Consider the following 23,511-nt stretch of genomic DNA (forward strand, 5'->3'; position numbering starts at 1 on the left):
TTGAAAAAGGAATTTTGCCTCAGCCGTAGGATTGGAATGGGACACGTGTCGCAAGTAGGTAAGGAATTGGTAAATACGAGTAATGGACCCATCATTTTTCCATTTACGCCCACGGAGGAGAGGTGCATTTATAAACTAAGCACAGGGAAAAGACGACTTTTATCCTCCCCTGCATCTTTCTCTTCCCTCTTTTCTCTCTGTTTGTGGCTGCATGCCCTAACTTTTGTTCGCCGCATATCTATCGTCGAAGGAGGCGAAGGAGGTTCCTTAACGATTCCAAAGATCAGAAGCAGTTTAGGTTGAAAACTGTGAGTTACATCCTTCTGTTATAGTTCATTCATTCGAGTTTGACTGTGTATCTGTGAATGATTCCCACCTGTAGGGTGTTCTTCACCCGATTTGTCTTCCTATTTTTCCCCTCACCGTTTCTTACGACAACATTATCGAAATTTTTCTTTAAAAAAAATTTGGGTTTCTCTGTTTCGCACACAGGCATTTTCTTTATGAGTCTCCCCTCAACCGAAAAGAAATGGGATTGTGGATTCATTGATTATCGTGGAAAGAATGCTCTGAGAGTAATTTTCTTGGTAAGGGAGAAGGGGAGAGTTTGTTAGTTTATCTGGTTCCGTTGTAAGAAATGGGATTGTGGGTTCTTCACTTAATTGCTTAGTTATTAAAAGGCAAGTTGGCATGTAATTAGCATATGGAAATCTATGTTGTTCATGTTGTGCAACAGAGTGGATAGTGGAGCTGTGCTTATCTTGTCAAATGTGATGCTTTTCTTCTTTTCCTTGAATCCTCTTCCTAATGTTTCCTTTTTATCTTTTTTGGCTGTCGATGATTTCGGTACATAGGATTTTGGACAATGTTGGATAGGGTAGCTTAATGGAACTTCAATAGGTTTTATTTATTTATTTATTTATTTAATCTCTGAAGCACCTACAACAACTTAATTAGTACTTATACAATTATTGAAGAAAATAACCCAGAAAAGAATATAACTTCTTCCATCAAGTGAATAACTGTACAAGCTGAAATTCAAATTAATTCTTCCCACTTCCCGAAGAAACTTATAGCTACATGACAAAAGAATATCTGCTCATATCTTGGATTTGACCAATAAGAAAGTCTCTGTTGCCTGCACATTGTGAACTTGATAATGGTTCTGCCGGGACACCCACAAGGTGTGGTCCGTGTGGATGCAATCCTGTAAAAAGTTAAATTCCTGTGTCACTCAAATGATCACCAATTTGTAGCAATGTTCATTTATTTCCTCAGCAGATCCACATTCGACTCCATCTCCTTAGCAAGTCCATGATATCCCTTGGAACAGTTGACCTTGGACCAAATTGATGTAAGATTTTTAACTTAATTTTCTGACAAATTATTGTAGATGAATAGATAGTAAACTGATCCTTCTTACTAGAGCAATGTCTGACATCTTTCTTGTCCTAGATTACATAATATTTAACCCTTCCTCTGGGTTTGCTTTGAGATATCTACCTGTGTGATGATTTTGGATTTAGTTAACAGCTCCCCTATGTGTGTGATTAGTGGTCCTTCAGAATTTTTAACCTAATTTAGTGGAATTACTTTTTCTTCCTTGGTAGGTATTCTTCTTTTTCTTGCTTTCCCCTCAAACCCCGTAAATAGACAAATCTACCAAGGATGGAGAGGGAAGTGCGTACAAGTGTGCTGCTTCTGAATTTGTTGCGAGATATTGTTTTTAATTAGAATCTGAAAAGTATCAAGTCTAAATTTTGTATTACAACTGAACAATAAGTCAACGTTTAAGTTTATTAAACAAGAAAAGGCAGGCTGTTTTATCTTTATATTTATTATATTGCTTGGCAGTGGCATTGTGTTTATGCTGACAAACTTTTGCTTCTATCAACTTTGTGCAACAAAACATCTCACACAAAGCATCAGTTTTTGTAGCTGGCTATTCTCTGGTAATTACCCTTTCTATTTGATGTATTTGGTTTGGCACCCCTCCTTTTTTTGGTCACATGATGTTTTCAACTATCAAGACCTTTTCTTAGTATTGTGTTGTGAGAGCTTGAAGATGGATGTTTGTGAGAGAAATTTGATTTTTGAGGACTCCAGTAAAAAGGTGGCCAAGTCGTGAGATGTGGTTCTCGGTTCATGTTGGCATAACTTGGTCTGTTTCTGCATACGTTACAGGAAGCTTTTCAAATCCTGCTACCGAAACTTCTGAAAGATCATCCAGAGCTTTGCAGGGTAACTCCGTTGGGGCTTACGAGAAATGGATCCTGGACGATATATACTCCATCAAGGATGGGATAATAACAGCGTAATTGCAGTTTCCTCTAATCACCTATACCGGGATCATATACAAGATTTTAGGGCTCATTTGATTGTCCTCCATTTTTATTGGATTCTCATCCTAAAAGGACAATGACAGAAAGCTGTGGGAAAAGTGAAGGTTATGGAATGGATTTGCCTACCCCTACCATGATTATTAGTTGTTGACTTCACTTATTCTCTTGAATCACAGGCTTCGGAGGGTTATGGTCCACTGCATGAGCCAGACTATCGGTGAGTGCTGACTGAGACTTCTCATTACACCAGTATTGTAGTTGCTATTCAGTTATGGGTAAAATGTTAGCTTAATCAACATTACTAATAGCCATGTTGGTAGGTATTCAATTGTGTATGCAGTAACTCTTTTCCTCAGATCTCTTGTATGACGCTGATCTGTCATCGCAGCTCCCTTTCCCCACTCTCTGTTAATTTTTCTGTTAGCTGTTGAAAATTTGAGAGAGTTATGGTGCTTTTACTGTTAAAATTTTTGTTATTGATTTGTGACCATTTGGTCTACATTTTTCTATCATTGTTGTGCTCTAACTTATTACATCACAGTATTTTTGTTTTCCATCCTCCTACTTAAATGCTTTTGGCAGGGTTGGTGGTTCATATGATGGTAGGAGGTTTCTGGATGAGGGATTCTCAAGGGACAATATCTATCCAAGGGGCTCCTATCATCGGGACATTGTTGAGAGGGATAATTATCCAACTCAACAATCTGTTGTTGGTGTTTGGCCTCAACAAAGTTTTGATGAAGAGTATGCACTTATTAGGGAACCCAAGCGACATGAGAAGCCATATATTGATGGTTTTCGTGAAGCTGCTAAGTATCGTGAGATTGACAGGTTTCAGGATGGTTATCGTGGTGTTGACAGCTACCACAATGTAGATAGTTGCCATGATTATGGGTTTGATAGGCCTGCTAGGCTTGGAGGACAGGATCGTGATGAATTTGCCGCTGATGATTATGATCATAGACACCGTATTTCCTACCAAAGCAGGGGGGATAGCCATGAAAAGGGTCGATATAGTTATGACTCTGATTATGATAGAGCTAGTAGGAGAGACGGAAGTTGGAGGAAGCGTGACTCTCGTGATCGTGATCGCGACCATGATATGAGGAGTCGGGAAAGAGACCAAAGCCCACATAGGAGGCATGAGCGATCTCGATCTCGATCTCATGGGCATGATGATCGACTAAGATCAAGATCAAGGTCACCTCGAAGTCGCATCCATAGTCGAAGTCATCGGGAGGACAGCTATGATGACAATCAACATGAGAGGGGTGAAAAACGAAGGGACCGTGATGGCAAACGACTCCTTGATCATTCATCGGCGGTATGCTTAAAATGTGATCATGTAGGCTTGATTTATTATTGGGGAAATTTCTTTCAGTCCCCTAAACTTAACATATATTTGCCCAAACTTTTCCATGCAAGAAACTTTCACCTCTCCTCCTCCCCTGACAGTTTTAAATGTGCATTACCCCTCAATGGCACGTTTTACTATTTTCCACTTCACTTTTAAACTACCTCCTAAGTACATTTTGAGATGACCTAACTACGTACTGCATAATTATTGATGATATAGTATCCTTCTAATGCAAACATGTAATGTTAATGTCCACATGGACACCCATAATCATATGGTATCCATTCCCCAAAATTTCTCAGCACTAATTAAAGCATCAAATTATTTTAGTATGTACTTAGGCTAAAATCTAAATTAATGCATAGATAGAAAATGTGGTATGAAATTGGTTGGATTGAGGATGGCCATGTGGACATAAGAATGAAATATAGACATTAAACTATTAAAGAGATAATATAGCATTAATAATAATGTAATACTTAGTTGATCATATTTATATGTACCTTAGGAGGTAGATTTGAAGGTGAAGTGGAAAAATAGTGAAACCCATTAAGGGGTAATGTGGGCATTTTAAAAAGTCAGGGGGGAATGAGAGGTGAAAGTTTCCTTACAAGGGAATTAGTGAAATGTTTTGTAGAGGAGTTTGGGTAAAAATAGTTTAGGCTTAGGGGACTGTCTGAAATTCCCCTTTATTGTACTTGGATCACTTGTAGCTTAAAGGGTTGAGTTGGATTGCCCTTTTTTGTCTTTTATTGTAGGCTCCGTCAGCTACTCTTGTTGTGAAGGGTCTGTCGCAGAAAACAACTGAAGAGGATTTATATCAGATTCTTGTATGCTTCTGCATAAATTCCATGCTCCACATTGCTTTACTTGGTTAGTTGGTTTTATTTCATATTTGTTTGTTCTCATTTATGCTCAATTGCTATTCTTGTCAGGCTGAGTGGGGACCCATCCGTCATGTACGTGTAATTAAAGAGAGGAATTCTGGGATCTCACGTGGTTTTGCTTTTATTGATTTCCCTTCTGTGGTACTGCAATTTGCGACTCCCTCTTTAAACAAACATTAATGAATATTTGAAGGCAATATTTATTGTTTGATGGTGTTCTTGAAGTTCTATATGAAATGGTTAATTCCTCTTGCACAGGGAGAGGCACGTAAGATGGTGGATGGAATTGGAGATGATGGTCTGGTTGTGGATGGCAGGAAGCTCTTTTTTGAGTATAGGTACATGAACTTGCAAAGAACTAGAGAAGCACTAGTTTTTGCAGTGATGTTAAGATGACTTTATAGTTAGGTTTCATGTTCTTAGTTGATTGATTATCTTACAAAAATAAAGCTTAATACTTGTTTTACTGGTCTGATATTGTCTTCTATAAATTTATTATCAACCCTGGGGCATATGAAGTGAAAGGGTCAACTCCTGTTACTGTTTTTCCTCCTTTTGCCTTACTCAACTGTATATATATCTTCGTTTATCAGACTTGGGGTTCAGTTTTTTTGTCTTACAGTAAGGTTGACTGTGCTTCTTGTCTCTGAATATTTCTTATTATACTTCCAAAGAACTGGTCCATAACTCAAGTGACCAGCCAAGCTGATCATTTTCATTCCATTACTGCTGTTTTAGTATTTAGTTGGAATAATTGGTGCCATTTTTTTTTTTTTTTTGCATTACTATTGATAAGGTCTACCAGAAACACTTCTTGTGCATATCACATCATATGAAGTATTTCTACCTGCAATAATTTTTTTTTTTTTTTTTTTTTTTTTTGCCATCGATTATTGGCTTTTGCCACAGTAGCAAGCCAACAACTGGAGCAGGTGGACCTCCTTATGGACAGGAAAATGCAGTGAAATCAAGAAGCCACCAAATTGCACCTCCATCTGATTGGATGTGCACTATTTGCAACTGTGTGAATTTTGCACGGCGGACTTCCTGTTTCCAGGTTTATTTCCGTCTTCCTTTTGTTGTAATCTTTATCTTATTAATGCTTTTAAAACCCCAGTACCTTTTGCACTTAGCTCATTTGCATTGGACATCTGAGATACAGAAATAGCTGAAATTGGCCAACTTCTTTTGTATCAAGGAATAGAAATCTGTCTATCTGATGTAGGAATGCTTCCATGGGTCCGCTTAAACCCATTTGAGAACTGAACCGAGAACCGGATCCAATTTGGGGTTTTGGGTCTGGTAGGATTTTAGGAAGTGATGTTATTTGGGGAAGATAATATCTTTTACTTAAATATTCACTTTATTTTAGAAGATGGATGCATAGGATTTTAGAGTTGTTTTTGGATAGAAGTCTTAGTAGATCGTCCTTAATGGAGTCTTTACCCTTTTCTTATTTATATGATTGGAATCCAAGGAATTAAACAGATTTGATAATGAATTGAAATCGTGAGTGGCTTGGTGCCTGCGTGGATGGTATGGTGTGACTGTGCAAGGTTCCCCCCTTCCCCTCTTCATGCCATCTCTCCTATTAATCCTTATTATTTTTGCAACTTGAACAAGTTGCTGCTACTAGGAGTAAAACAGACCCCACGGAAGAGTCCACCAATTCGAAACCCCTCGCTGGTTTGGTCTGGAATTTGGGGCATACACTTTTCTTCCCTGGGCGACTCGAACAGTAGCTTTCTCCTACCCCATTCATATTCCCTATTGTGAGTAATAACCAGAATTCAGATCTGATTCTGGAACTCTTCTGCCAGATCTTTTGCAGCCATTTATTGTTGGAAGTATATCGCTTATTTGGGTCTGATATTAGAGGATCTCAAGAGGGTACTGGGATGCGATTCTTCATCTCCATTCTTAGGTTGATTGGTTTCGTCTAGAGGTAGTTCTTCCTCCTGCAACTAGTCCTTCTTCCCGCTGGTTTTCTGGATCGAGTTCGGAGGAAGAAGATCACCTTCTCCTAACGTGTCTGTTGACACCCTTTTATTCGTAATTCCAGAAGTAACCTTTTCCCAATGATTGTATCTCTATCCCTTTGTCCATATTCCTTTGCTGCTTTAATTACTTCTCCTATATTGCCCTTCCCCCTTTCCTTTATTACATCCTGCCATTAAAGTTATTTTTCATTCCAAGTTTACCCGTCTCACCTTATACATTACCTTTCACTTTTATTCCCTTCTCTTATGGTTTAAACTTCCAACTATTTACGGGATTTCCATTATACACATCAATTGAGTTCAATTGACATTCATCAGTTGGGTCATGGGTGGGCCCATAAGAAAACCCAATATAGGATAGTTTGACATGGGTTTCGCATCGCTATCCTGCTCATTATCTTGGTATCCAGTCCCATACACCTTCTCCCAAATTGGTGTTTGTTTATTTTATTTCAGTGTTCCCCTCTTAGTTTTTTTACTAGTGAGCATAGTTGTCACGGCGCCAAGGCAAACCAAGACGTTGGAGGGCTGTCTAAGCGCTTAGGCAAGAAGGCGTCCGCCTTAAGGCGAATAAGGTGCCAAAAAAGACGCTAATATTTTTTTTTATATATCTATTACATCTAGTGTAATTGTATAACAATGATATAATTAATTTTAAATTGCTTGTAAAAAATCAACACTTTAAGCTATATCAAAAGACAAGAAGCACTACTTTAAGCAACATCAGGTAGCTGTAGTAACTAATGCACTAACAACTAACAAGAGAAGCAGCAGTAGCAGGGGAAAGGGATTATGACAGCAGCAGCAAGCAGGAAAAAAACAAAGGGATTCAGAGTGCACTACAGTGACTGGGATCATTTAAAAAAAAAAAAAAAGAACTAATGCACTCTATTTTAGCTGCAATATTCTAAGTTCTAACAGTTGCAAACTTGCAATTTTAAATGCATCTCATATTCTCATGTATGTGGCCATCAGGCAGCAGTGTTTACTAATGCATTAACAACTAACAAGAGAAGCAGAAATAGCAGGGGAAAGGGATTATGACAGCAGCAGCAAGCAGAAAAAAAAAAAAAAAAGGAGAACTAATAGCAGCAGTGCAAGAAGAAGAAGAAGAAGCAGAGGAAGAAGAGAGGGGGAAAAAAAAAAAGACGCGAGGAGAAGCAGAGAAAAATAAAACGCAGACGCAGACAAGAAGAAGCAGAGGAAGAAGAAAAAAAAACCAGACAGATGAAGAAGAAGCAGAGGAAAAAGTGAGAGAGAAAAAAAAAAGAGGCAGACAAAGAAGCAGAGGAAGAAGAGGAAAAAAAAACCAGTCGCAGACGAAGAAGCTGAAGACGAAGTAGGAAGGAGGGAAAAAAAAAAAAACAAATCGATTGCTAACATACCTGAAGTCGAAACAGAGGAGGGATTTCAGCCAAGTCCAACTTCAATATCAATCGGTTGAGTCAATGAATCCAGCACAGGTTCTTCTCTAGGTTTAGAGGCGTAGAGAACTTAATCAAGAGAGAGAAACCTATACTTCATCGAGAGAGAAACAGAGGAGGGTTTTAGCCCTTTCACGCTATATTCCCCTCTTATCTTTTTTTCCCTTTTTTTTTTTTTGGTTCACTTAAGGGGTAAAATGATTCCATGCATCTCACCCCATTGTAAAACCTGTACTTCATCAAATGAAAAATTTACAATTAGAATATAAAAACATATACTGAAGTGGAGGAGAAAAAAAAAAAAAAAAAGCACACAGTGTACGCCGTTCATAAAAAGTCATCCAAGGCGCCAAAGGCGACACCTTTCCAACGCCTTACCACCAAAAGCAACTGCCTTTCCGACGTACACAATGGCGTCCCTCGCCCTGCCCCTAAAAAAAGGCCTTGATCTGAGCATCAAGGGAGTAATTAGGGAGGAACCAGGAAAACAAGACAGCTCATTAGTAATTGTCCAATGAATGGAGTGAACAGACTTGTGTTGTAATGACTAATGATAGAGAATTGCAGTGCCTATAGCTTTGATTTGATAATTAGATGTTTTTATATCATAGCACTTGTAGCTAAACAGTTTAGATTTTACTGTTGTCCTGCTTCTGTTGATTTCATTTGCTGACTGATCTTTTGATGTGGACATTTTCTGCATGTTCCAGTGAAGAATAATTGGTATATAGCTACATGACAAGTAGCAAAGCTTATGCATTTTCTATTTTGACTGATTTTGTCATTCCTGATGTCTTTTTTTCTTTATATATATATATATATATATATGTGTGTGTGTGTGTGTGTGGACCTGATAAATCTTTGTTGAGCCTATACTTTTTTAATATTTTGGGGATTTTTGTAGGTGTAAAGTTATTGGATATTATCTGGTGCCGATTGGATTTTCCCATTTTGAGGTATTTTATGTTGATTGTCTTGCAATGCAGTGCAACGAGCCAAGGACTGATGATGCTGCAGCAGCGGATGTAGCGTCATCTAATCCCACCCAACTGGGAAGAAAAGGATCGGAAGCAGGTAGTACATTGTCCTACCATGAAAGCAATATGTCTTCACTGTAATCTGAACTTCTAAATGTTTTCTTGATAAGATAAATGTCTTGAAAATGCATCAGAATAGTGTAGTGTGATGATAACCCAAATACGAGAAGGGAATTGTGAAAAATCAAAAGATATGCAATGGATATCTAAAGAATGGGATGGTCCAGAGGTTCCAATGGAGGAACATAGAGTGCTGTTTAAATGTTTGACAAAAAGTAATTAACTTGATACTTCACCAGGTCCAACTCATGTTCTGGTTGTTCGTGGGCTGGATGAAAATGCTGATGAAGAAATGCTTCGGTATGAGTTCTCCAAACATGCTCCAATCAAGGTATTAAATGTGTGTTTGTTGTTTGACTGATGTATCTTGCTTATTATGAGATCTCACAGTTCTTACCAATTTGTATCAACAGGATCTTCGTCTTGTCAGGGACAAATTTACTCATGTTTCTAGGGGATTTGCATTTGTCCATTTCCACTCGGTAGGCCTCTTAACTGTTTGCTCTTTGACCTAAATGACGTAGCTTACCCCATGTAGTTGAGTGCACTTGAGCGCCCTTATTTAGTTTCTTGTCTGTTAGATGGAGGGTTTGAACAAGGCTTCGTTGATTGCCTTTCATTTCCATCTGTTGCATGTCCTTATTTTAGTTTCTTGTCTGTTAGGTGGAGGATGCTACCAAAGCTTTGGAAGCAACAAATGGAACAACACTTGAAAAGAATGGTCAAATCTTACGGGTGGCATATGCAAAAAGCATACATGGTCCAGGGTTGGGTGCATCTGGGGCTTCACAGTCAAGCAGTCTTGCTGCTGCTGCAATTGAGGCAGCAACGTTTGCTCAACAGGTTCTCTCCCACTCCCCCATTTAAGTTTCATTCATGCCTAGAGCATCCAAGGTTCTTTCAGTACTTTATAGGTTCACATTTTAAGTGGTTTATTTGCTCATTCCTCATTGGTGACCCAAGTATCTTTGTATATTCCTGTATCATATGTAGTTAGTTTGTGCCTAGGATTATTTTGAAGTTTTATTTGTCCTTCACCGTAAACTCCAAGGAAACTGAGGCAATAAAGTTGCCGTGAATTTGTAATTGTGCTCGACTTTATTTCGGCTACATGGAGAAAAATAATTTCCCCATGGTTAGTTGATCAACCAGTGTGTGTGGAGACAGTTTTGCCTTACGACTTTGTCTTTATCAATGCCTTATTTTCATCCTAGTGCTGTCTTTTCAAATAGGTATAAGACATTTATCCTAGACTTTGCATTCTTATTTTTTTACATTGATTGAATCATGTTCTCTTTATAGCATCCCTTTTGGAGTCATTCAGAATAGTTACATCTACTTTTTGGAACATGCTTAGCACGAATACCAAGATCAAAACATAATCTTGTTTTCTTTTGTTCCCCCTTCCAGTATGATGCTGTTGGATGGGCACCTAAAGAATATAATCCAGATGATAAACAATCCACCAGTGGGCAGGAGCAAGGAAGCAGTGATGGAGGTCAAAAGGATGGCTCAGCTCCCCAATCTGGATTTGTATGGGATGAAGCATCTGGTTATTATTATGATGCCACTTCCGGGTTCTACTATGATGGGAATACAGGTTAGTGTCTTGTATAATTGCGTTTATGGAGTAGTTTTCAGCTCAGAGCCTCAAACCATCATGCTTATAGATATAATAGTTGTTGCTATAGTTGCTATCTTCTCAAGTGGCTGGAGGTTCACTTGCTCCATGGGTATCATATTACTAGAAATTACTAAATAGACAATATGTTGATTTGGCAAGAATAATTGAAGTTATTGGTACCAAGACTGCTTTTTTAATCCATGAATTTATTCTTCGAAACAGTTCAAGCTTAAAAATAGTTTTGGTTGTTGATTGAAGAATACATTGACTACGCTGATGTGTCCATCGCATAGAGAAGAGTTAACCTCAGGAAAAGATAGTAAATGGGATGTGGTCTGCATTCTGTTTTTTATCAGATAGAATCACTTGAGAGTGCGGACCTCGACCCCAACAGTAAGGTTGCTCCATTGTGACCTAGTGGTCGCTGGTTCGAGTCAGGAAAAAGCCTCTCCGCAATGCAGGGGTAAGGCTGCCTACATTATGATCCTCACCAAACCCTGCAGTGTTGGGAGCATTGTGCACTGGGTATGCCCTTTTTATCCGATAGTCTCACTTGGCTGTATCTCTCTTCAATTTTAGCTGGCAATGAGTGTAGAAATTTCCAAGCTGGTTTTTGGGAGGGGGTTGTGTTGTTGCTAGCGCTAGCCTCTTTAGTGTATGGGGGGTTTTAGGTGCGTTGTATTGGCTTTGTTGAAGGTCGTGAGGATCTGTTTTAAGGATGGATCATGTCTTTGTTGTGTTGTTTTTAATGCTAAAAATTTCTCAAGAATTTATGGCAAAGAGTTAATATTGCTATGTTTTCCTCCTTTCTCTGGATTTGGTTGGTTAACAGAAGTAAAAAGTATAAGAAAGAGAAAGAAGACGAGGTATTGCTTGCCAAGAGTGGAAGTACCTAACCATCAAATCACCAACCATATAGGTGAACTAAAACCGTTAAGTCTTGAAGTAGATGTATCTTTTGTTGGCCATGGCCAGATCTATAGGCCCTATTTTACACTAATTCTAGAACACCTACCTAGAGGATTGCACTTGCTAAATATCCTAATTAAAAATAAAAGATAAAATCAAGTTCTAGTGACACTTAATTGATGTCCTATTGTAGTTCGACTTGGAACTAAAACACTTTCAATTGCCTGACACATAAATGATCAACTAGGACTACTTTAGAACATAAAACAATAATTTAAGAAACATGTATGTAGGACAATGGTCCATGTAGGACCCACTAATGCTGAGGCTGGAAGAAATTTCCATGGATTTGTCCAAATACTCTCACAATGGCCCCTTATGTGGATCCCAAGGTTTGAAATTTTGTTTCGTTTCGGTGGATTCAGAAACACCGAAATACTGAAATTTCGGAGAGATTTCACCGAGATGGTGTATTTTTCTTTTATTTTTTTTCATTGACTGTTTCGGTGGTCAAACGGTCATATTTTGACTTGAGACTTGGTGGGTAGCTTATTTTAAGGTTAATAAACATGCTTAGAACATAAAAATGCAAAAATATTAAAACATGACATTGTTTTAGAGTTGCACCTTTGTTAGGCAGCAACCATCGAACTGTTCTGGAAATTTTACCAACATATTTATGTACTATTTAAAAAAAAATGGTTTTGGAGAAAGAACTTTATCTTTCCTAAGCTTTGAATGTGTAAATCTTCTTGTAGGAGTCCAATGGAAGTCAAAATGTGTGATGATGTGGCTAATTAGAGGCTTGTTGATTTTTCCTTCAAAATATGCAAATGGAACCGAAACCAGCGAGACAGGCAAAATTTTGGCGAGATACCGAAAGATACCGAAATTTTGACTCTGTCTCAACGAAATGTTGTATTTATATTGCATGGAATGCATCATTTCAGCAAGATACCAAAATGATACTGAAATTTCAGCCTAAATACCGAAATTTCGACCAAAATATGGTACACATATTGATTCATGCCTTATTTTGTTTCGAAAAAAAGAAAAAAAAAAAAAGCCGAAATACCGAATTTCAGTGAGATTTCGAACTATGGTGAAGCCAAAGTTGAAGTCCTTGAGCTGGGTTTGCAGAATTTGGGCTACGAGCTCATGCTTTTTTTTTTTCTGGCCAATGAAAAGGATGGCTACATCAGAGGCTTCGTCAATATTCTCTAGTTTTCAAGGCATCACCTAGGTGATAAGGTGCTTCTTGAGTCTTGAGGTCCAAGGCAACTATTATGCACCCAAGGCACCCAGATCCAGAACCTAATGATCTTGCCCTACATATGTTGCAAATTTCAATGGTTTCTCTTTTGTACCCTTATATGTTATTATTGTCTCACGTCTACCCCCTTATGTTCTATATTTTAACCACTGTAAGCCAACATTTACATTTTTAAGATGACATACCTTGAAAATATGGCCTATATATATATATGTTGAGATTGAGTCATGAGGTCGGGGTTTGTCCCAGCTGTGATTTAGTTAGTCACTTTCCCTTTTAGGTTATCTTGTTTCGTAGTTAGGCTGGATTTTTGTTTCCTAATTAAAGTAGGTTTCCTTTTATTCTCTTGTTGTACAAGGTACTAGGTACCTCAATCCATTTATATATATATATATATATTGATGGTAGGGGGGACTGGGTAACACAATCGGCTGCCCTCTTCTTGGTAGTCTTACCCTCTTCTCCTCTTCTCTCTCTCTCTCTCTCTCTCATGCTTTAAAGTGGCGGATATGTATCGGCCCTTACCCGTACAATACTACTGATATGATACATGGAATTTTTAAAATCCTTTTGTATCGATATGTATCCTACGATACATACCGATACTCTATGAAAAATTAAAAATTGAGGTGAAATGTATGTTTTGATATGTATTGACCGATACGGTACGATACGTACCGATATAGTTCGCTACGGCCATATAGTGGCCAAGATGGGTCATTTTTCAAAAAAAACACGATTTTTAGAGGGGTTTTTGTTTCATAGTTGCTGCCAGTCATTTTTCTCTCTTACTAAAGTGGAAATGTTGGGAACAAAGATTTTACATTTATTGGACAACTATAAACCTTGGATTCTTAGTGCGACACTCTCAATTTAGCGTTTATGCATAACACATGTTACCTATAGCTTTTTTTAACAATTTTTTTATTCCAAAGTGTATAAAAAAGTATTTTTTATCCATTTATGTGCGTATTTTTAGCGTATCTCCGATACATATCATATCTTAATTTTGGCTGACCGATACGGCTACCGATACCGATACTTTAATCCTTGCTTCTATTATAGTTACTGGTTACAAATCCTGGTTTGTTATATATATATATATATATATTCTCCGTAAGAAGCGCTATTGGATTGGCTGCTTACACACCTACTCCTAGTCTAGTCTTGACCTGGGCTTTTGGGGATTCCCTGAAACCAGGAAAACCACCGAAAACCTGACTTATTTGAATAACCCTTGGACCTACCAATTGTAGAAGTAGGATCTTTCGCAAGCAATAAGCACTTAGATAATACAATTCGTTCCTATATATGAGCATTCTTGAGTGTGGGTTGAGGTCAGTGGTTGGGGCTCGACTGGATGGCATGGGTAGCTAACTTGCCTTCCTACATACAATACGGCGCTCTCCTATCACCCCTGGTGGCACATATATATATATATATATATATTTATATATGTGTGTGTGTGTGTGTGTTGCACTCACCTTGGGCTTTCCGGAAGTAGCTTTCCACGAGTACCTGTTCTATACGAGATGGGTTCTCGAAGAGTGAGATAAAAAATTCAGGGTTAACCATGGATCTAGCAGGTCCCTTGAACTTAAGAACATTGTTCTTATCAGTTGTGATGTAGAAATATGCTTTAGCAGCTAAAAAGTATCCTTTGGCAATTCTGTCCTCTAGCTTAAACATACCTAAGACAGAAGAAGAGGTCAATTCATTAGGTAGTGGCTGACTAAGCACAACAGAGTCAGTGTCCGTGTAGTAGCAGTCCTCTCTTGAGATATAAGGGTACATATAGATCCTAGCAGAGGCAGTGATCGCAGCTGCTAGTTGGACAGCTGAGTTTTTCAGTGGATTCCAATAAGAAGAGCCCTGCTTCGTATTGCTATGGTAGGCAGCGATGTAGTTGTTCTCGCTAAGCATATCATAAAAGATAATCTCACTATACCTCAGCAAATGTTTGTATCGATCTTCATCGATGACCTCGGTTATCGTGCATTTATGGTTAATGCCAAATCTACCGTATAGCGAATTCATAAGGTGTCAAGGTGGCTGGCCACCATCATGGCTTCCTTTGGTGCCATGGCAACTGTGTTAATTCTTAATTTTGACATTGTGACAACAGTTTTTCAATGACTGGAGATATATATATATATATATATATTAAATGCTTGTGTGTTCTTGCTTGACTTCGATTTCTTAGTTTTCAGATTATGGGGTGCTGGATTCCTCCTGCCCCAACTTACTTTCATGCTATGTTATGCTTTAATAATCAATCTAATTGTAAGGGCCATATCTTGATCTTATGAGTTGAATGGTATGATTTACTCATTAACAGGATGATATATGACTGAAATAGCCACATCTTATTTTTACTTGAATATGGTGCAGGTCTTTATTATGATAGTAGCAATGGAACCTGGTATTCTTATGATCAGCAAACTCAGCAGTATGTCCCTTGTGGTGATCAGAATGACAAGACGTCTGGAAAAGCAGCAAATGAGCCAAAGGCATCTGATAGTGCTAGTAACAGAAAAGTAGTGATATCTGCACCTGCTGCTACAATAACATTAAATGAGAAGAGTGCGTCATTACCAGATGCTGTTCAGGCTGCTGCATCTGCAGCTCTTGCTGCAGAAAAGAAAGAGAAGGAGAAAATGAAAGAGATAAGGGTGGCCTCAAAGAGCAACATTCTTGCGAACAAGAAGAAAATGAGTAATGTTTTAAGCATGTGGAAGCAAAGGAATAATGCAGGTCAGGCAGCTCGGATCGTTCTCGATGACACTCAGCCTTCAGGTTCAATGGATGACAGGCCTAAAAACAAGTTCAGAAGTGATTCTATGTCAGCAAAGGAAAATACTTCTGCCAGTTTGGGATTTCCCTCAGCAGTTGTCGGTCGTGGTGCTAGTAACACGTTAACTACCCCAATTACTGCACAGACTGCTTCTGCAGTTTCTGAGATCGGACCACAACCTGTCAGAAACAGTTCAGGAGGCACATTAATGGGGGTGATTAGAGGTTCTGGAAGAGGGGTCATGAAGTCAGATGCTACTTTGTCTGGCAGACCTTTCTCCTCTTCACCTGCTATTACAAACATTGCAGCGACATCAGCAGTTAATCCAGAGACACCAGCCATACAAACTCCCTTCAGAACAGATGTATCTGCACTGGGTTCCTACACACCGCCTGCTACTGGAAGTGGCAAGCGAAGATTCTCTGAGAAGCCAGCTTCTTCTCATAGGGAACAGCCTCAGACAACATATAGGGACCGTGCAGCTGAGAGGAGGAGCCTCTATGGATCATCATCTATTGGGGATGGGTTTGCTGATTCAAGTAAGCATGCTTAACAATTTCTTTTGTGGATTCAGATGTTGCACTTGCTCTAGACTGGAGTACTAAATCCTGTGAAGGGTCCTTTGTTGCTGCTGAATAAATCCAACGCCATATTTTGAATCCTAAAGCTTGAGGCAGCATATAAACTGTGTCAATTTAAATAGTCAAACCTAGGATGTGAATAGTTTGTTGGAGGAAGGAAATCTGTCCACTGAGTTCAGTGGTTCATTGCCTGGTTTTTCTCACTGAAGACTCGTATTTTTATTGTAAGAAATGCTGTTTTTACAATGCTTTGTCGAGATCGAGATTTGGCATTCGGAAAAGGTTCTTTATTGGAGACTGGGGAATGCATTTTTCCCCCAGGGTTGGTGGACGTGGGGCTAGAGATGTTATCAGTGGCATCCTGAGTTGCGAGGTGATTTCAGATGAAAGAGCAATTGATGAGAATAATGTGGGTAACTGGATTGCTATTGTCCTCTATTCATCTTTTTGTTTGCATGGCGAATTTTCTTGTCAACAGATCTTCTGAACACCTGCTGTGTACCTTGAGAAGCAGGCAGAAAGTGACATATGTTCAAGCTTGTTCTTTGTCCATTAACAACCAGAATCCCTCAAATTCATGGATTTGAACAGCATGATGTGCTTATCGTGTGTATGTGCTCACATGGAAGCACAATTACAAATCCTTCTCTAGACTGGTGGTTTAGTTGGGGTATTATTGTTTCTTGGGTTGGTTGGACGCAAGGAATGGGCAAGGATCGGTGCAGCGTAACAGAGCCGGTACAAGCACCAGTCATGGAAGATAGAGCAGGCCTTGGGAGTAAACAGAGGAAGACTTTGGAGGTCCAGGCAGGTGATAGTTACAGAACGCTCATACAGAAGAGATCTCTTGCCAGGTTCCATGAGATATCTCAGCAATTCCGATTAGTTCAGTGCATCCATGTGGAGCCGATGTCCTTTTGTTTCCTTCCTTTATTCTATGGACATGCTAGCTTTATAGCACTGTAAATACTAGTTCTTTAAATCCTCGCAATTTTTGTTGATTTGAGAGGAAGGAGCTGTTTCCTTCAGTGAGCAAGATTTTGAATGCTTTAGCTTAATGAATGCTAACCCTATATTCCATTTTCCTACCCAAAAAAATACACCCTATTCCATTACACGTAGGGGGAAAGTCCACTTTTTAATACGTACCTCATGTTTTTCAGATGGGTACACTATAAAATGGGGGAGGGGAAGGTAACGGTTAGGAAACTCTTAACTCAAGACCTCCTGCTGAGTGTGGGCTTTGCACACTATACTTGAGGTATTTTATTCTTTGAATTTTTTAATTTTATCCATATCACTACCACTACCACCTCATCCACCTCCATGGAATAGACGTGATCTTTTGGAATCAAACTGACAAAACTGAACGATATTATCTTATTATTTTGGCACCGTTTGACAATGTTTTTGCTATTTATATGCCAGAAATAGTAGAAACGATTTTTCCCCTTTTTGGGAACATAAATAGATTTTTTGAGTGTTTGATAAACCTGTTTCTTGGATCGATTTGTGCACAGATTGTTGTTTGTTAACATGCTCTTCCCTTTTGAGCTTAAAAATTTCAATTACTTTTGAACTTGAGAAGAGTCACGCCTCGCTTTTTGGGCTCTTTTATCAGACACAAATTCACAATTTGTTGCCTTCAGTTGTTTTTAGAAGAACTCGTTTCGTCGTAGCAGTTTTTTGTAACATAAATTTTCATAATTACCTATTCATGTTTCTAAAAACGGGTGGAACGAAACAAGATTATCAAACGGTTTTTACACCGTTTCTCCATTCCTAGGAACAAGAAAACGCAGAAACGTGTTTTTACGAACGTTGTCAAACGGTGCCTTCATCCTCAACTTGATCTAGTACCAACCCAAAACTAATTAATCACCCAAAACCAGACCAAACAAATTGATTGACACCCTTAGATAGAGTATTCTCACTCTTACTCTTTGGCCTATATAGTGGGTTTGGCAACAATTCTGTCAAAGGGAGTAGCGGTATCCTCCCCAATTAATTGGGCGTCCAATTAGTAATCCAGTACCAACCCAGAACTGATTGAACAGCCCCACCCAAAAAATAAATTAAGACTGGATTGCATGTAATCAACCCAACATTAGTCCAGTTTTCTTGAGTTCAAAATCTTAAAGCACCATTTACCAGGGGGTCTTTATTTTATTTTATTTTTTTCTTTTTTTTTTTGTGGAGAAACGAGGGAATGTTCTCAAGAACCAATTCCAGAAGAAAGATAAGGAATCGAACTCTACTAGAACAAAATCCACATTCTCCAGATGAAAATAATGGGTGCAAACTATAGTGCACAAGAAGAACGCCATAGATAGGCAGGTGATGTATCATCTCATCACTTTGCAGTGGTCCCATGGGTGCCAATTTGGTATTGATAATGAAATCGTACCCAATTATCCTATTAAACCTGTACCAAAGGAGCAGTATTGATATGATAAAACAGTATCTTTCTTGATTTGGTTTGTTAAGACAAAAAAATTTCGGTCTGTATTGAACCGCACCAAAATACTAAAACCATATCAGTTGACACCTTTACAAAATTACCGATTACATATATGATATTTCTCATAAAAGACCAAAATATTGAATAAAAATCATATCAAAATTGTATACAAACCAAATAAAATACCATATTTATATAGAATAAAAATTGTATCGGTATGATATTGGTATTCAAATATAAAAAAAAAATTCAATACAATATGATTCAATATCTACTCTTGGCTTGCTATTTCATACCGAATTATCAAAACCGTTCCGATTAACACCCTTAGATAGTGCACCTGAAGGTTCCTATTTTTCTTGGACACGTCCATTGAAGATATTAAGATATTCTTGCTTGTCCTCACTATATATCCCTATTCCCTGGATATCCTTATCACCAACTTCATTAACTAGGTCCTCAATTGGTTGAAAAATAGGTGTGTTTTTTTTTTTTTTCATGGGAAGAGAATTGGAAATTTGTTATTCTATTGGGAAATTTTTGGTGAATGGTGCTTTAAGATTTTGAACAACTTTCTCCTGACCTTGTATGGTGAGAGAATGCGGAGGAAAGAAAAATTGAAAACTTGTCTAGTGTTAAGTTGAGTTTTCTTGAGTTGCTTGTGACTCAGGCTGCTTTTGGTAACGTTTCTATTCCAGAAACGACGTTTTCTATCAAAAACGAAAATTTCAGTTTCTTTATCAAAACACCATTTTTAAACGAAAAAATGGTGTTTAGTGAATATGTTTCTGGAATGGTTTCAAAACGCAGATCTTCTCTCCTCTCTATGTGCGAAATTATGAAAAATGAAGAACTAGGGCAAAAGACAAGTTTATCGGGAATGATTTCCCTAAAATCCCCCAAATAATTCTTTTTTTTTTTTTATTTGGAACGAAAGTAGGAAGACGGAACAGCTATTTTTCGTTCAGTCGATTCCAGTTTCTATTGTTCTTTTTTTGCTTTTTGTTCTAAATTTTTGTTCCAAAAAAACGAAAACTTGTCTATGATGTACCAAACGCTTTATTCCGTTTTTTCATTCCAATAAAACGAAAAAACTTCAGAAACATTCCAATAAATTTTACCAAACACAGCCTTAGTATTTTTATTTCAATCGATCAAAATTTGCAAGTGTGATCATTTCCTTTTCAATCATTTCTTGTCCTTGGACAATAGTTATGGTCTATAACTAATTTTTTGTATTGCATTTGAAGATTTGGAATCCAAACTGGCCAAACAGGTTTGACTCATCCAAAATAATCTGGTTCACCTAGTTTTATTGAGGTCGAGTTAGGGTTTTAAAACTCAGAATTGATAATGGAATTGACTGGAATCATTTAGAATCGGTGGAAAACTGATAAATTGGTGAGAATTGGCCGAATAAGTCAGTGTTAATTTTGATATGAATCCACTCATTCGATCGATCTATTTTCAATTTTTGAAACTATGTATTAAATATTGCATCTTAAAACCAATTGATTCAAAATGAGGTGACCTCTTGTGATTTTTGTGGCTTTTATACTTGATAGTTGAGTCACCCATAGTCTATATGAGATTATCGCAATACCATAGGTCAAGTACACTAATGCTATGAAATAATATTCTACCAAAAATGCTATAAAATTACAAATGGAATGTGACTCCACGCTTAGACATAGGAAAACATGAAAAAACCACGGACACCCCACCTTGATGCCTCATCGTGAATTCTCATTTTCCTACATGTTAGTATAGTAACTGCGCAAGTGGACAGAGTTACTTGACACATTAATAAAATACAAATATTAGACAAGATGGATCCAAATTCCAAGCTAGGATTTCAAATTGAAACCCAAAACCCCAAAAAAATATTCGAAGAAAAGTACGATTCCAACGCGTAAGGAGTAAGGACGTCACTTTTAACCGTTAAATTCCTTACTGAAAAGGACTATATTGTATAATGACTGTTCAGGACACGTTGATGGTCGAACCTTTCGCACCTTGGAGTCGGGCGAACAACGCGATTTTTTTTTTCGTAGAACGCGAGGCATTAGTAGAAAGCCATGTAAATCCCACCATTCTTTCTTCGTAATTTAACGCCTTATTTATATCCTTCTATCGGTTTCAATGCCTGGCTTATGTTTCATGCGCTTGGTTTTAAGTACCAGTATCATATTAATTTGGATTACCTCTATCATTCTAGGGATAAAATAATAAAAAATATAAAAAAAATTTCAAAAATTAAGGGGCAAAAGTGGTTGATACCTATCAATCCTCTTCAATATCAGAGACCAATAATGATATTGATATCAAGAACTAAATCCTTGCTCATGGGTTACATTTAAAAAAAAAAAAAAAAAAAATCAATTGATATCATAGGCTGCCTCGAGCATCAAATGCCTAGACGCGAAAAAAAATGAAAGAAATAGTATGAAAACATTATGAAGAGGGGTGTGGGGTTAAAACAGTTTACGTACTAGTATCTTCTACGTCAAGTCAATAGAGAGGGAATCTCATAATGCACCACTAAGTTTTCTAACTAGGGTTGCAAACACTAATAACCAACCATTTGGGTTGAGTTTGATTATGGATTGATAATCGACAAGTCAAATAGAAAAATATTTATACTTAGTCTATGAGACTCAATTACGTAGATGATCAGTAAAAGTATAACTTTTTTTTTTTCTTCTCCTTAAGTTCAAGGACCTATTGGCCATTACGTAGTAGATCAACATGGAGGTCAAGAACAAACCCATAGAGGAGTCAATAGAGACCCAAGACCATATTTCTTGGAAAGTAAGAAAATTGATACAAACCAAGCACCAATGTACATGAGAGGAGTTGGTCAAGTGGTCAATCCTCAAGCAAATACTCCGCTAAACAATGCAAATCGCCAAACCAAGATGCAAGTATCCAACCAGATCAACATTGCACACCATTTTCCAAAAAATAAATAATAAAAAAACTAAAATAAAAAGGTAAGGTACTACTCAATATGACATCCAATCCCTATTCCCTACAAGTCGATTGAACTCATTGGAATATCCTAAAAAAAAAAAAAAAAAAACTCATTGGAATATAATCCCTTTGCTTTCATTCAAAACATTACCTGTCACAGATTACCCACCCACCCCCCCCCCTCAAAAAAAAAAAAATTGTAACATATAGGAGGCATATCCTTATGTTTCAAGATACTAGAACGTGGGAAGGATTGATGGAACACTAAGCATCCATTCTAGAAATAATAATTTTGCCAACTAATGAACCAAACTTGTCCCAATGTCCTTATTGCGAATCATGAGTGAAAATAGGACATATGAAAGAATATAATAAAACCAACCAAAATTATAGCTAGACAACCACTTGTAGGCCAAGTTAATTCAAAAGTCCTCAATAAGAAAGTTGACTCTTAACCTAAACCAAGTGACCTATCAAATTACCATGTTCCTATAACCTAACTATAAGTTTTTTTATTCAATATATATGTTATCTTTTTGTCTTTTTAAATGATTACACCATAAAAGGGGAAAAAGGAAAGGTAACAATTAGGGGATTTAAACTTGAAACCTCTTAGTAAATGTAGTTTTTATGCATCACAACCTCACCAACTATGCTAGGCAGTTTAATATCCTATCATTTTCCCTTCCTCCCCCCCCCTACTGTTTCAGAAAAAAAAAAAAAAAAAGCCTATCTAACCATACATATAGGGCTCTTTAATTTTATGAAGTAACTAGGATGGGTACCTACTGTTTGAGGCACAAAACCCTTCCCATATAAGAATCATTCTATACCTTATTCATTAAAAGAGTGGTGGCTTTGGGTAGGTAACCCCTTGTAATCCTATAATAAAAAGGCTTAATTTAACCAAAATAGAATAAAGGGAGAGATACCGCTATCTAGTTGTGTGGCCTTTGCGCCAATGTAGAGCTAATGGGAGCATGCTCTCAAGCATCCAACAGGGGGTGGGAGGTCATTTCAACGCCTAGTGTATGGATATAGGAAATATTTAGAATGAATTGGGGGCACAAATAGACCATGCTACTCCCCCCTCCCTCTCCGATTGTGCGTTGCAGATGCTTCAATGCATTTAGCATTTTCTGCACCAGACCGACAGGGTTCTTGCACCAGATAAATAAAAATCGGCTAATAATATTGCTGGGAAGGGCAAAGTTCGTTGGCCCACTCGGCAAGAGAGGGTTATTTTGACAACAAATATCTTTAAAAAAAAAAAAAATCTGCCACATCTTTGGTGTATCAAAATAGGGGACATATTGTACACATCATCATTTATTAATATCGAAACATTTTATTAAATATAATAGTTTCACATTCGTTTCAAACCTCTTAAAAATTAAATCAACTGAATTTATTTATTTTTTATTTCAAAGGCAATTTTAGTTTGACTATTGAAAATATAAAAGAATAAAGGGAAAAAGTCTAACATGGTGGGCTAGACCAATGGTTTTAAGAACCAATCCAAATCAAGTGATTATGATCCAATCATATCCATTGATCCTTGACAAATCAACTCTGTTTCGGTTGATTCCAATCAATTAAAACTTAGGCACGAGACTCAAAGAGCTTTACTAAGTGGTTGATATGAGGGAAAGTATTTCAATCAATTAATCAACCCTAAGATCATGTTTGGTTGTCGAGAAATTAAAAAAGAAAAAAAAAGACATATAAATCAATCATAGTTAAAAAATTTAAACAGACGCGAATTTTTGTTTTGTTTTGTTTTGTTTTT

The 23,511-nt window shown here is 37.6% G+C and overlaps 1 protein-coding gene across 12 annotated transcripts; it reads left to right on the plus strand.

Annotated features, from left to right (window-relative positions):
- The first annotated feature begins 121 nt into the window (after positions 1-121).
- On the plus strand, positions 122-17,300 carry LOC122081537 (SUPPRESSOR OF ABI3-5-like). Of its 12 annotated transcripts, none has more exons than XM_042648702.1 (15): positions 122-2,314; positions 2,519-2,559; positions 2,925-3,666; positions 4,458-4,529; positions 4,635-4,727; positions 4,845-4,924; positions 5,499-5,643; positions 8,997-9,084; positions 9,347-9,438; positions 9,521-9,589; positions 9,771-9,950; positions 10,518-10,707; positions 15,305-16,250; positions 16,547-16,705; positions 16,960-17,300. In XM_042648702.1, the coding sequence occupies exons 1-15, from the start codon at positions 2,267-2,269 to the stop codon at positions 17,252-17,254; spliced, it is 3,240 nt and encodes a 1,079-aa protein (XP_042504636.1). In that variant the 5' UTR covers positions 122-2,266; the 3' UTR covers positions 17,255-17,300. The 12 variants fall into 12 exon arrangements, with proteins under 12 accessions (XP_042504636.1, XP_042504635.1, XP_042504632.1 ...); XM_042648698.1 differs by lacking the exons at positions 16,547-16,705; positions 16,960-17,300 and having other exon boundaries at positions 125-587; positions 1,855-1,952; positions 2,185-2,314; positions 5,496-5,643; positions 15,305-16,545; XM_042648692.1 differs by lacking the exons at positions 16,547-16,705; positions 16,960-17,300 and having other exon boundaries at positions 125-308; positions 493-587; positions 1,855-2,314; positions 5,496-5,643; positions 15,305-16,545.
- Positions 17,301-23,511: the final 6,211 nt, after the last annotated feature.

Source organism: Macadamia integrifolia, chromosome 6 (assembly GCF_013358625.1).
Source record: "Macadamia integrifolia cultivar HAES 741 chromosome 6, SCU_Mint_v3, whole genome shotgun sequence".
In the NCBI taxonomy this organism is placed as follows: domain Eukaryota; kingdom Viridiplantae; phylum Streptophyta; class Magnoliopsida; order Proteales; family Proteaceae; genus Macadamia; species Macadamia integrifolia.

Bases quoted from the DNA above. Each gene is read 5' to 3' on its own strand.
- LOC122081537 (XM_042648702.1), top strand. From the start codon at position 2,267: ATGGATCCTGGACGATATATACTCCATCAAGGATGGGATAATAACAGC. The intron at 9,439-9,520 runs GTATTAAATGTG...TTGTATCAACAG, and splicing joins CCAAACATGCTCCAATCAAG to GATCTTCGTCTTGTCAGGGA. The intron at 10,708-15,304 runs GTTAGTGTCTTG...AATATGGTGCAG, and splicing joins CTACTATGATGGGAATACAG to GTCTTTATTATGATAGTAGC.